Here is a 14,160-nt window from a genome sequence, read left to right on the forward strand (position 1 = left end):
TATAAACTATCTTTAAATTGTTCATTTACCAATATTTAGCTTATTTTTTTTAAAAAAACTAATTTTAAAATTTATTATTCTAAAATGTTATTTATTTATTTTAGAAAATTGAATGTGAACGAATAAATAAATAAAAGAAATGGAAAAAAGAAAGGAAAAGGGAATAGCATCTATGCAATGGTAAATCTAATATTTCATTATTAAAAATTTGATAGATAAAACTATACTTACAAAAAAAAAATCATAATATTAAGTAACGTGATTCTCTGTAAACATTCCATGAACTTTCCATTATCAAATATAGCACAGACAGAATAGTGCTACAAATACACATGCTCTTTATATATTTGAGAAATATATTTTTGAATTAAATGTCAGAAAATAAAAAGATCATAGATCATAGTTACCTTAAACATGTCTATATACAATTTGTTCATCAATCATGAATATTGAGTACTTCCCTAATATTGAAACTATATCAACATGGAAAATATAACTTACACCATAAAATTGATTTAAAAAAATCCCTTACAATTTGATTAAAAAAATAAACACTTGTGAGCGGCAATGGCACGTGTGTAGATTTAATATGATAGAAACAGATCCTTAACGATTTGATCAAATCCACGAAGGTTGATTGCTTGTCTAAACGAAGTACATCCGAAGGCTATGGAACTAAAGCAATTCTAAAATGCAGCATTCGTTGAAAGTTCAAAAACATAAAGGAAACCACACATTTACATCAAGAATTGTCAGATCTTACTTATCGTAATTCGTTCTCGTCGTAAGAAAATGTGAGGTTCCAAAAATTTGTAGCCCTGCACCTGGTATCGAATTATGGATCATTCTGCTTGTTTCTTGGGCTAGTCACACTTGATATTTCTGTAAATCCTTCTCACGAACAAAGTAGAGCCAAGATATCCCACAGCGCCTGAGTATCAAAAACGAAAGTCACAAGAGGCAACTTAGAAGATGTAAAAGCATGCATTTTCAATTTCAACATAACGATCTCATGCTTACTCACCACATAGGATTCCTAAACCCAAACAGAACATCAAAGTGTAACCGAAGTAGAAGCTCATCTGGAAAAAACCCGACATCTTTGTCTTCATGTGGTAGTAATATATAGAGTAAAGGTACACATAGACGGCGGTGGAGGCAGCAGAGAAGAATGAAGTCCATTGCCAGTGATAGTTCTCGGCATTTAGCAAGAAATATGTACCAACTATGGTCACACAAATGGTGACAATTAGGAGGATCAGGAAGACTAGTAGCATAAAGCCATACACATAATAAACCTGCACAAGCAAGATGTAAATGTTCGATTGGGCATATCCATTTCCACAAATGCTCATATTTTTGGTCTAAAAACTTTTAGATGGGATAAAAAACTGAATGGATAAATGTTATTATCGATAAATTAGGCATGATTTGATTAAATTAAATATGTCATAATTTTATTTGATTTAAATAAATTTAGAAAGGTAATTATTAGGATTATAATATTTTCTTATTTTGTGAGATTTGAACTTGTACGCTTTCTTCTATTTAACGATGTATTGAGACCTGAATTATAGATGTATAAAAGAATATTTCAGTCTTTCTCCTTTATTTCTTTTGGTGCATTATTTACATGGGTATCAAAGTCTGACTCTAGGTCATGAATTTCAAAGCCGCTATGGTCGGCAAAATTCATTTGAATCAGCCACCGGCAACAATGCATCATCCTTGGAAGGAGGAAACCAACCAATTCAAATATCTTTGTATGATTCCCTCCAAATCACCATACATAGATTTAATGGAAAAAATTACCTTGAATAGGCTCAATATGTGCGCTTGGTGATCAATGGTAAACGGAAACTCGGACATTTGAATGGAGAAATAAAGCCACCAGCTTCGAATGATCCGAAATACAAACAATGGCGCTCATAAAATTCTTTGGTGGCTGCTTGGCATATTAACTCGATGGACCCTACCATTGGCAAGGCTTTCATGTTCTTACCAATAGCCCATGATGTATGGGAAGTTGTACATGAAACCTACTCTGATATGGAGAATCATTCTCAACTGTTCGAATTAAATATTGGAAGGTGGAGAATGCAGCAGGGAAACCGAGATGTTACTGCCTATTACAATGAAATGATGACTATATGGCAAGAACTAGATTTATTTGAAGAAGAGGAATGGGAAAATACCAATGATGATATTCGATATAAAAAGAAGGTAGAAAAAAGCAGGGTGTTTTTATTTTTCGCAGGTTTAAATAAGGAGCTTGATGAACTTAGGGGACAAATACTTGGGAGAAATTAGAGAAGTGTTCTCCCATCGAGAGGAAGCTCGACGTCAAGTGATGCTAAAAGAAATTGAAGAACCAAAGATAATGGATAGTGAGGGATCTACCCTTGTCACCAAAGGGACCAATTTTGAAGGCGATCAGCCAAAAATCTAATGTGAAAGGTGCCACAAGTTGTGGCACACGATGGAGACATGCTGAAAAATCCATGGCAAACCAGCAAATTATAAAAAGGAGTCAAGCAGCAACTCTAAAGCTACTAATGGTGTCGTTCGGGCCCTTCAAACAAGTGGTATTGATTCTAGACCTCTGAATCTCTTCCTTTCACAAAAGATCAAATAGAGCACATGTATAAAATGCTTCAGTCTCTCTGTTAAAAATTCTAACTCTTCCTGCTCTTTAGCTCAACTGCTCTTTAGCTCAACAAGTATATCCCCTATAGCTTCTATTGCCAGCACAAAATCAAATGGTTCCTAGATATTAAATTCAGGTGCCACCGACCCTATGACAAGCATATCACAATTTTTTTCTTCATATCGTGCGCAGGGAATAAAAAGGTTAAAATTGCTTATGGATCCTTTGCTACTATCGCAGGAAAAGGAATTGTTGTTGTTTCTCCTTACCTTGTCCTTAGAGATGTTTTGCCTGTGCCTCATTTATCATATAATATGTTATCTGTCAGCAAACTTACCTTTGATCTTAACTATCATGTTATTTTTTTGTCCTCATTGTGAATTTCAAGATTTAGCCTTGCAGAAGATGATTAGCAATGCTAGACAGGACAATGATCTCTACATCTTCAATGTTGGATCAATCTTCATCAAACAAGACCTCAAGACCTGTTTTAACTCATGACAATGAGATTATGTTATGACATTATCGTTTAACTTTCAATAGTTAAGACAATTGTTACCTAAGTTATTTTTGAATAAAAGTCCTTCATTGTTTAGATGTGAATCTTGTGAATTAGCCAAATATCATCGCTCGGTGTTTCCATTACAATAATATAAAAAATCAGCGCTATTTACTTTGATACATAGTCTAGGGTCCCTCTAGGATAATAACATTGTCTGAAAAACGATGGTTTATCACATTTATAGATGATCATACTAGAATGACTTGAGTATTAATTTTGAAAAACAAATCTGATGTTGGAAATGTGTTCATAAATTTTTATAATATGGTTCAAACATAGATTAAAATTTTTCGTAGTGATAATAGGAAAGAATATTTCAATCAATTGCTAGGAAACTTTTTTGGTGAGAAAGGAATTGTTCATCAAAGTTCTTATATTCACATTCCTCAACAAAATAGAGTGGTTGAAAGAAAAAATAGGCACCTCCTCGAAGTTGTAAGGGCTGTAAGTTTTCATACTAAAGTCCCAAAGTACCTTTTAGGGTGATGTGATTCTAACCGCTACTTATTTAATAAATAGATTACCAACAAGGATACTAACTTTTCAAACTCCGATAAAAACCTTTCAAAATTATTTCCGTAACTCTCGGTTCTTCACAAATATTTCCCTAAAAAATTTTGGTAGCATTTTCTTCGTTCACAATCATGATCCAAGACATTCTAAACTTGATCCAAAATCTTATAAATGCATCTTTATTGGGTACTCTACAAATCAAAGAGGATACAAATGTTTTGATCCAATTTCAAAAAAAAAATTGATATCCCAAGATGTCACATTTTTTGGACAATCTTACTACGATTCTCATCTTTAGAGGGAGCATAATAGGGAAGATGAATGTGTAAATGAGTCGGACTTAACATGTTATTCGAAGAACCTAAACCTGTGCCTTTTCAAAACAATGTCATGATAGAAAAGAGTAACAATTGGTTCAAAAGTCTTGTTTACAGAACGGAAGGTCAGGCTCAAAAAAAGAAGAAATTGTCCATCTACAAAGCCAAGAATCTTATCAAAGGCAAAATCATGAGACTAACAATGATTAGTCAAAGATACCTGACAATAGAACTCAAGGTATGTCTGAGTTAAATTCCTCAAGTCAAGTTGATCTTCCTATTGCCCTAAGGAAAGGAGTTCGATCATGCACACAACACCCACTTTCGAATTTTGTATCTTATAAAAATCTGTCTCCTTCCTATTGTGTTTTTGTTTCACAACTCGACAGTGTTAGTATTCCAAATAATATTCAAGAAACTCTAAAGATACCTGAGTGGAAAGAAGCAATTTTTGAGAAAATGAGAGCCCTACAGAAGAATTCTACTTTGAGGAATTTAAGTGGGTATTCACCACAAAGTACAACTTAGACGGTTCCCCTAGAACAAACAAGGCTCATTTGGTTGTTAAAGGCTTTATGCAAACTTACGAAGTAGACTATTCTGAAACATTCTCTCTAGTGGCTAAATTGAACACAGTTCGAGTCTTGTTATCAGTTGCTGCAAATCTCGATTGGTCACTAAATCAATTAGATGTGAAAAATACATTTCTAAATGGTGATTTAGAAGAAGAGATCTACATGAAGGCACTCCTAGGATTTTCTAATCAATTTGGATCATAAGTATGTAAGTTAAAAAAATCTCTCTATGGACTGAAGCAATCATCTAGAGCATGGTTCGAGGTTCACAAATTTTGTAAAAAGTCAAAGCTACGCCCAAGGATAATCTAATCATACTTTATTCACAAAGACATCTAAGAAAGACAAGATCTCTATGCTAATCGTGTATGTCGATGACATAATCTTAATAGGAGATGATAGAAAAGAGATAAGCAAATTGAAAACAAACCTAGCCACGGAATTCGAGATTAAAGACTTGGGTTAGTTATGGTACTTTTTTGGAATGGCGATAGCAAGATCAAGGAAAGGTATCATGGTGTCTCAGAGAAATATATTCTCGACCTTTTAAAGGAAATTGGAATGGGTGGGTGCAAGACAGAAGATACTCCAATTGAAGTGAACGCAAAGCTGGGAGATATAAAAAATGGCACTCCAATAGACTCGGTAAGATATCAAAGACTTGTTGGGAGACTAATTTACTTGTCTCATACTTGCCTAGACATTGCTTTCGCAGTGAACTTGGGTAGTCAATTCATGCATTCTCCATACAAAGAATATATGGATGCAGTGTACCGAATCCTAAGGTATTTAAAAGGAGCACTTGGAAAGGGATTTTTCTTCAGAAAGGATGAGAAAAGCAACATTGAAGTATATACAGATGCAGACTAGCAGGCTCTATTACTGATCGAAGGTTAACTTCAAGGTACTGCACATTTGTGTGGGGCAACATGGTAACTTGGAGAAGAAGTAAAGTATTATAGCCAGAAGCAATACAGAAGCTAAGTTTACAACAATGACTCAAGGAGTATGTAAGATTCTTTAGCTAAAGAGGGTTTTGGATGAACAAAAGAGACCAATAAACTTCCTATGAAGCTACACTATGATAACAAAGCAGCAATCAATATTGTTCATAATCCAGTTCTACATGATAAAACAAAACACATTGAAATTGATAAACACTTTATAAAAGAAAAGTTGGAAGATGGAATAATTTGCACTCCATTAGTACCAACCATGCTACAAGTAGCAGATGTTTTGATCAAGGGTCTTTCAAGACAACTCTTTGAAACACAAGATAGCAAATTGTGCATAATGAACATCTTTGCACCAACTTGAGAGAGAGTGTCAATAAATTAGGCATGATTTGATTAGATTAAATATGTCATGATTTTATTTGATTGAAATAAATTTAGGAAGGTAATTATTAGCATTAGAATATTTCCTTATTTTGTGAGATTTGGACTTATACACTCTCTTCTATTTAATGATATATTAAGATCTGAATTATAGATGTATAAAAGAAGATTTCAGTCTTTCTCCTTCATTTTCTTTCGGTGCATTATTTACAGTTATTTAAAAAAAACAGTGATGAGTATGGAACATACACCGAATTGCCAAATGAAACATCACTCATTAGAAGAGAATAGCGTAAACTTGCAGAAGAGAAGTAGGTTACCTTATAGTTCCAAAACGAGGTGAACACAAAGTACATCTCTATGAAGATGCTACCAAATGGAAGTAATCCTCCCATCAATGATACAACTGAAGGTGTAAGATACCATTTCTTTTCGGGGATAGGACGAGGAATGGTCTTAACACGGCATGGATTGTTTGGTGAACCACTCCAGTTCCTACTGACAACAGTGCCTAGAAGTGCTAGGGGAAATGAGATGAATGCCCATAGTATCAACATGACCACCATTGTCCCAAATGGAATAGCTGCTAGTGATCCATAAAATATAGCGATGGTGTTTAGTACGAAACCAATTCCGAAACACAGAAATGGAAAGAATGATGCTGTTACAATCATTGCCTTTATCCAACTTTTACCTGATAAGAAAAACAGAAAAACTTTAGTCTCATGTTAAACCTCACAAAAAGGGAGAATTTTTCCTCTTGTGAGATTCTCTGTCGTATATGATTGTGGTGTGCATTTCACATGCACATTTGGTGCATAGATCTGTAATTGAACAAAGCAGAAGTTCTACAAATTCACAAAAAGCCATGTTTTAAATGAAGGTCCCGGATGATTTAAAAGGCAGTCATGTGAAGGAGACATACCACCATTACGTGAGTAAAGTCCACCACTAACATAGCCAGAAATGAAAGACGTGAGAGCATAGCATACAATGAAAGTTGTAATTATAGATCCTCGCCTGGTCAACAAAAAGAAAAAGAATGAGAAGGGATTTTTTTTGTTCAGATAAGAAACCTAGATTATAGAATGCTATTCCTGTTAAACCAATAACAAGAACTACATAAGAATGAAATTATTGTATTATGTTCCTAAGGATCCACATTGCTATTTAAGCCTGTTTTCAACATAGAAATGCAAATACTGAAACAAAATGTGCATTTTCAGTATTCTGGGGCCTAAATCATTTTTAGCATTACTGCAGTATTATAATATTAATTTTTGTATGTGTCTTTGTTATTAATTGATTAGCAACAAAAATTACAAAAGTAATTGTTCGAAGTGCCAGATCTTGTTGATAAAAACTACAGGAGACCATCTTCAATCTTTTTTCATATATATAGGACATACTAATTAATCAACCCAAAGCTTGTTGCAATATACAAGCTACCAAGAATTGTTAGACAAAAGAACAAGAGATCAAATTCCTTTCACATTGTCTTAGAATTATTTCACACTAAAATCTACCTGATCTAAAACAAGTAGCAAAAATTGTAGAATAACATGAATTTTCCTAGTGGACACTGGAACTGCATTTTAAACAATGAAGCAAAAAATACAGCGAATTAACTTAGGAAAGTAAATGGAAAATTACAAGAAGGCAATATATAAAGGCAGAGGGTACTATTTTAGAGTTGAACCAATAATGATTTTCCATACTAAAGAGGTATTTGCATGTGAACAAATTTATTGAATTGATCAAACCATTCAATGGATACAAACCATATGATTAAAATGTGCTACTATGGAATTGACTATTGGTCTAAATTTCTCTGGTAACAATAGTTCCATCGCAATATAAATGATATGTATTAACTGAGTCAATAATGAACTAATTTTTTTAAGCATATTCACAACTGCAGACATACCCCACGTATAATGTTCCAACAATTGCCAACAATATCACCAGAAGAACAAGTGTTGCCAACTGGGCACCTGTACCAATAAGTGCAGATAGAAGAACCAAACTGCGAGGGGATCGAAAGACATCCCCATGAACAAGTTTCCATCCAGATTCTTCACTCACATCCCTTTCCTACAAACAAACTGAATCATATTAAATTTCTAAAACAAATATTAAAAATGGATAGCAATTAGGTAATCTCAATGAGTAATTACCAGAGTCTCGAGTTCATCATCTTCACGAGCATATTTTGCATAATCATTCCTGAGAGTTCTCATTAATATCATAGAAACCAGTCCAGTAAGGAAAATGACCATCATGAAAGAATTGAAGATAGAGAACCAGTGAATCTGCATTAAGGAGATCAGTTTCAATGACAAGGACTAAGCATTTGTAGATAAAATTATTCATAATAATGACTAATAACATGCTAAATACCATAAGCTTATTGAACAAATATGATGCAGAATATTTGAATTTAACAAATAAATATTAACGATATTTAGTTAACTTCCAGTATTTAAAACTGATGCAATCAGCATATAAGTAACTCACTAGTCGTCTGGGATAGAGTATAAAATTTCAAAACCAATGATCACCATAGGAAATAGGAGTTTTAAGAAGTTGCAAGTATAGTATTCAAGTTTCCAGATGAAAAAGGAGTAATCTTGTTGAATAAATCAGAACTACACTACCTACCTGGTGCTCAAAGAAGGGGTAATCTAAGTAAACTTCAAAACGGCGGGCAAATGTCACATTGGTTGGCTCCCATTTTACCGAATATGACATTTCCAATTTTTTTTCTGCTACCAAAAGTTTAGAATTTTCTTGAGTGAGATTGACATGAATAATCTGCAAAAAAAAAAGAGATACATACATGAAATAATTTTGAAAAAAAAAAAGTAACCCAGAAAATTCTCCACAGTAGGAAATTTAAATGCAAAAAATCTACCTGATCCTTGTTATGTTGGATGACAATACTCTTATGCGTGAAAATGTAATGTTTATCCTTGTTGTTCTTGTCCGTCTCCCCAACAAAGCCTAAGTAGAAATTGTATATCAGCAACCAACAAATCTCACCAAACGATCAGAGGCATACAGATGTGAGCAAGTAAAGCACATACCCCACAAAGGCAAGTCATCTACATCACGTCCGCACCCAATGAAGAAAGAAATTTGACCATGAGCACATAAACAAGACAACAAAAGGCCGTTGTTAGTACAGGTTAAAAAAATCTGATAAAGGGACGAAGGAATGATTGATTCAACTCACCTATGAATAATTCAAACCAATATGAGTTTTCTATAGCATCAGTAAATTGCTTCACTTTTGCAACATCAAGTTCAATAGTGCAAATGGGTTCCTTTTCAATATTTCCTAGCATATCAATTTCCATGAAATGGTTATTGAAAGATTATAGCATCAATGGAATGACCAGTGCTATTAAAGAAAACTGCACACTTTGAAACTTGATCTGGATCTGGCTTTCGATCAGTTCATTTCCACCGAGTACCTCTCCTAGGCCACCCCATTTATGTGCAGGGTTCTCAGACGGCTGACAGAATGGAAGACTGTAATAGTTGTATGTCTCTTGAGGGTTATTATAGGGACCAACCTTATTTACCCAGAGTGTAACCGGGCTGTCAGCTTGGTACTGCAAATAAATTGTTATCAAATATGAAAACCATGTTAAACATAAAAAGATTTTGTGGCATCAGTATGGAAAAACAGTACACAGAAATTATTTGGCCCAGGCGGAAGTGGAGAGAATAAATTTTGGAAATGTAAATCAACTCTGTAGGAAGAAGTAACAAAATAATGATATTGTATCTCCATGATACAAAAATTAAACTAGAAGAAATGGAAAAGACTGGCATCATTGGTTAATAAAATTGGAGGTAGAAATTAAACTAGATATCTCTCATTTCTCCAGCATGTAAAATATGAGAAAGTTTTTCGCATGTAACAAAAAAGATAGCATAAGATTTTATAGTACTGCACTACCATAAATCGAAACGAATAGACCTTGCAAGTTATGCTTCCTGGTCAAGACACAACTGTTACTGAACACATTGTATTTAAGGCACAAAAATTATAATTTCGAGAAACCTATTAACAAGTTACATTTCTTTTCTCACCTTCTCCTTGCAATCCTGCAAGCATAAACTTCAAAAATCATCTTACTAGTCACTTAATCACAACTTATCTAAGACAATTGTTAAGCAAATCACACTATCATGCAGGAGTGAAGAAAAAAAATGATCCACCTTGAAGGGCATTCACTCCCAAGTTCACTTATCAGGACTTTGAATGGAACCTATTAAACTGATACATGCCCTCTGTTGGACAGTGCAAAAAATAACCTCATAAATAAAGAACATACAGTTTAAGGTGACCAATAAAGATAATAAAGAACCAAGTTAATATAATAGGAAAGGTAGAACATTCCCCGTTGCAAGAGTTGCAACCAAAATCAATATTCTGGTTTTTCTGAAACAAAGAGATATGCACCCAATAGGCATGCTTGTGATGGATTTCACTAGTGCTATCAGACATTGTATGTGCACACTTGTGAAATTATTAAAATAACAAGAGCAAAAACAGAGGCAAACTTAACTCAAGCTTTGGAAATGCATCTAAAAACCATGGTAAGATATTAAAAAGCCACTGATTACATTAGCTTGAAAAGAAACATTGTGGCTAGTGTATAAGTCAAGTATTAGCAGTTGGAGAAATAGTCAACCAGATTAAGAGAGTAAGATTGTTTTAGGGTTAATAAAAGAGGAAATAAAGGAATTGTCCCCACTCATGCACTTAACAGATCAGCTACAACAATAACAAAAAGAAAATAACATACATTTAAAATGGTTTGGTTTCAATACCCTCATATGAGAACTATACTTCATCAAATGCAAAATAAATAGAATTAGCTAGGGGAGGTGGAGGAAGGCTAAGAAGTTTGTTGAACATAAGAAGATAGATCCCAAGTCAGTAATGCCATTTCTGCATAATTGTTACATTGCAAACCAAGAGAGTATTTCAAAGGCAAAATGGTGGAAAATATAGCATGCTACTGTAGACAGAATTAGACATCTCTTAAGCAGCAAAATAAAGTATTCTGTTTTAAGTGGAAAACAAGTAAATGTGAAACAGTGGAAATAGTTAAAAATCCTATAAGACATGAGAATGTCAGAAAACGCTTGTTGGATTCAATTGAGAGTGTAGAGAGTGTTAGATGAGTTCGAATTACCTACCATGCATATGTAGATGATTATATAATCTTCATAAGGCTTGCAAACATGTTGATTCATGTGATAGTAATGTCTCAGATAGAAACATATCAGTTCCCTTAGTCGCCTGGATTTTGAACATCACATTTTTGCTTCTAGTGTTGTTGTAATTGTTGTGCTTTGTAAGTTATAGGTAATGATCATCAATCTTTAAATTAAGATTCATATACAAAAAACATATTAATATAATAATACACTTATAGTCACCACATATGTTGTTTCAAAAAATTTTAATTTCAATTTGTTCACCATATATTGTGTGTCTGCATATACATAACCTAAAATCTTTGGTGAGGGTAAAGTTGTATGCCAAGTGAAAGCTTATAAGTTTTACCTAAAACTTATGTATTTTGTTAACTTATCGATAAGGCAAAACCTTTCCACTTTTCAACTTATCCACAAGACATAATAACCCTATATGCAAGCATTTGGTCAATTTTATATACTACTTTTGGATTTCCAAAACTTATAGGCATACATAAAAAATAAGCCAGGGATACTGGCAGAGTTTTTTCTTTTTTGAAAATATGGCTATGAGAGGTCTCAAGCACTTACATTAGAGGAAAGACATGTTTCAAACTCAAATCTTGGCAACAACTTCCAAGGCCCTTACCAATTGAGTTAGTTGGTACCCTTAAATGTGAATAGGAATGGCAATGGATCAGGCATCCATGATTTTCTTTAGTACCTTTACCTGTTTAATTAACTGGATATCTTAACACTAAATATTGGCATAAAATATAGAAGTTAAAATCTGAACCTCCATTTAATTGAGTGGATACCCATCCATTTAATTGAGCGGATACCCATCAAGTACCCATATTTTACTGAACAATAGGTGGGTAATCTGTAGGTACCTAATTAGACAATAAGTATATGAGAAAATCTTTTTATACCCACAAATACTCAATGTATTGATAACCAAAAGACCCCATTGTAATAAATAGGTACCTAAACCTGACCCATTTAAGTCAGGTAGCTGGTTAAACAGATGTGCATTGTCATCCTTGGGTGTGTGGAAGAATTGGTACTTTCCTGTCAACACAAGTTGATCACCCCAAGCCCCTAAGAAGTATGTAAGAGGTACTTACCCTTCCAGTAACGAGTGAGCAATGCTGCATCAGATTCCCAGTCTTTTTGACAAAGCATTATTATAAATAATTACTACGGGGCATAATTTCATAATAAAGGATCTAAAGCATTTATTGTTTCCAAGAAAATAAAATATAGGAATTCGCCTTTTGATGTAATGTGAAAAGGTGGAGAATACAACTGTTCAAGGCACTCATTTTCACACAGAAAATCATCATATTATCAAACAATCTAGCACACGAAAAAAATGACATGATTCCAGATATCCAGATAAGCATACAAAATGCTATCGAGCCACAGAGAAGCAAGCAACCGCACAGAGTGATCAATACGCTGCAGATGGCAGGTGAACTTGTCCCTGAAGATGAATAGAGCTTCTTATAAAAAAACCAAATAAATAAACCATTTTATTTCCAAACTGTGATCTGTCGACTATGGCGAGTTCAAGGAAGCTATATAGGATATCCAACTTTATTATAACGCCTAATAACTCCTCCACTTCAGTCATATGAGCTGGGACACAAGCCAGAAATTCCAAACTCAATATTTAGTTAAACCAAGAAAAATCCCATCTTGCTACGATCCCTGGCAAAACAAATGGTTCAGCAGAGGAACTCAATCCTCAGATCTGCACCACAATCAACAGAAGAAAAGAGAAGTCCGAAACCAAACACTGGTCATCCCATGAGATCCCGGTGAAGCGAGCATTCAGATCACCAAAAGAAGAAATAGGATCAGTAGGGATAGATACCTTGTGGTCCGACTCGGATGCGGAAGCAAAGGAGGAAACGAGGAGGATGAGGAGGAATGAGGCTGCGGAGATAGATCGAGCTCCCGGAAACATGGCCGCGGCCTGGATCTGAGAGCGGAGAAGCGCGGCGACGGAGCGGTCGCGCGAAGCTTGGATCGAGATCGAGCCCTTAAGAAAAAGATTTGCGTTATGAGCTAATTTCCTAAATATATCGACTTAATTAAAGTAGAAAACAAACATATAAAGAGAAATTTATAGTTGATAATACGGTATAATGGAAATGGGCGAGCTCCAAATTAATAATATATATATATATATATATATATATATATATATATATATATATATATATATATATATATTGGTTTTGTCATAGTGCAGGCCGGATGCCTGGATTCAAATTCAGGCGTCCCTAGTTGAATTCAGTTGTTGTCTGGATTCAAATATAAAAAAAAAATTAATTTTTTATTTAAATTTAAAATATTAGAATTTAGAAATTAAGTTATAATAGATTTAAATCAATAAAAATTTTCGTCTCAGATTTTTTTTATTATGATATTTAAAATTAAAAATTTTAGATATTAACAAATTATAATTAATATATATATATATATATATATTATAATAACATCATTATAAATTATTATAGCAAACTGTTACCACTTATAACAATTACATAAAAATAAATTATTTTTTTAGTTTAACTTATTAAAAATATAAATAAAATATTTTTAAATAAAACTCTTTGCGAAATTGATAAATAAAATTTTTAACTTAAAATCACTTCGATAACATTAAAATCATCATAAAACTATTATAACAACTTATTTAATGGTTGTAATATTATTGTAACAATTATTAGCAGTTGCTATGATGTCCCTCAAGGCGGAATCTGATTAATCATTTTTTATAATAATTTTATGATTCTTTTAAGCCATTTTAATCAAATTTAAATAGTTTCAATTAAGTTGGTAAAAAAAATTGATATAAAAATAATATATGTATACTTTTTAATCAAGTTAAATTGTTATATTTTAATACGTTATATAAGTATTTTTTTTGGTATAAAAATATAATAAAATGTCTTTTTGACTTTTTAAAAATAAGGAGTAC

At 33.3% G+C, this 14,160-nt stretch overlaps 1 protein-coding gene across 1 annotated transcript; it reads right to left on the reverse strand.

Moving 5' to 3' along the window:
* Positions 1 to 590: 590 nt before the first annotated feature.
* LOC121996452 (transmembrane 9 superfamily member 1-like) lies at positions 591 to 13,257 on the reverse strand. The gene is made up of 12 exons (XM_042550435.1): positions 13,048 to 13,257; positions 9,376 to 9,568; positions 9,187 to 9,291; positions 9,038 to 9,055; positions 8,866 to 8,954; positions 8,613 to 8,765; positions 8,129 to 8,263; positions 7,879 to 8,045; positions 6,877 to 6,971; positions 6,272 to 6,645; positions 1,025 to 1,298; positions 591 to 931 (listed from the first exon to the last, which is right to left on the reverse strand). The coding sequence occupies exons 1-12, from the start codon at positions 13,138 to 13,140 to the stop codon at positions 864 to 866; spliced, it is 1,764 nt and encodes a 587-aa protein (XP_042406369.1). The 5' UTR covers positions 13,141 to 13,257; the 3' UTR covers positions 591 to 863.
* Positions 13,258 to 14,160: the final 903 nt, after the last annotated feature.

The sequence above is a fragment of the Zingiber officinale genome, chromosome 6A (assembly GCF_018446385.1).
Source record: "Zingiber officinale cultivar Zhangliang chromosome 6A, Zo_v1.1, whole genome shotgun sequence".
NCBI lineage: Eukaryota > Viridiplantae > Streptophyta > Magnoliopsida > Zingiberales > Zingiberaceae > Zingiber > Zingiber officinale.

What these genes read in the sequence shown, in the direction of transcription:
- LOC121996452 (XM_042550435.1), bottom strand. Translation starts at nt 13,140, where the DNA reads ATGTTTCCGGGAGCTCGATCTATCTCCGCAGCCTCATTCCTCCTCATC. An exon ending in CATCCGAGTCGGACCACAAG is followed by an intron (nt 9,569 to 13,047) that starts GTATCTATCCCT and finishes ATTTATTTGCAG; the next exon opens with TACCAAGCTGACAGCCCGGT. An exon ending in ATGATGAACTCGAGACTCTG is followed by an intron (nt 8,046 to 8,128) that starts GTAATTACTCAT and finishes GTTTGTTTGTAG; the next exon opens with GAAAGGGATGTGAGTGAAGA.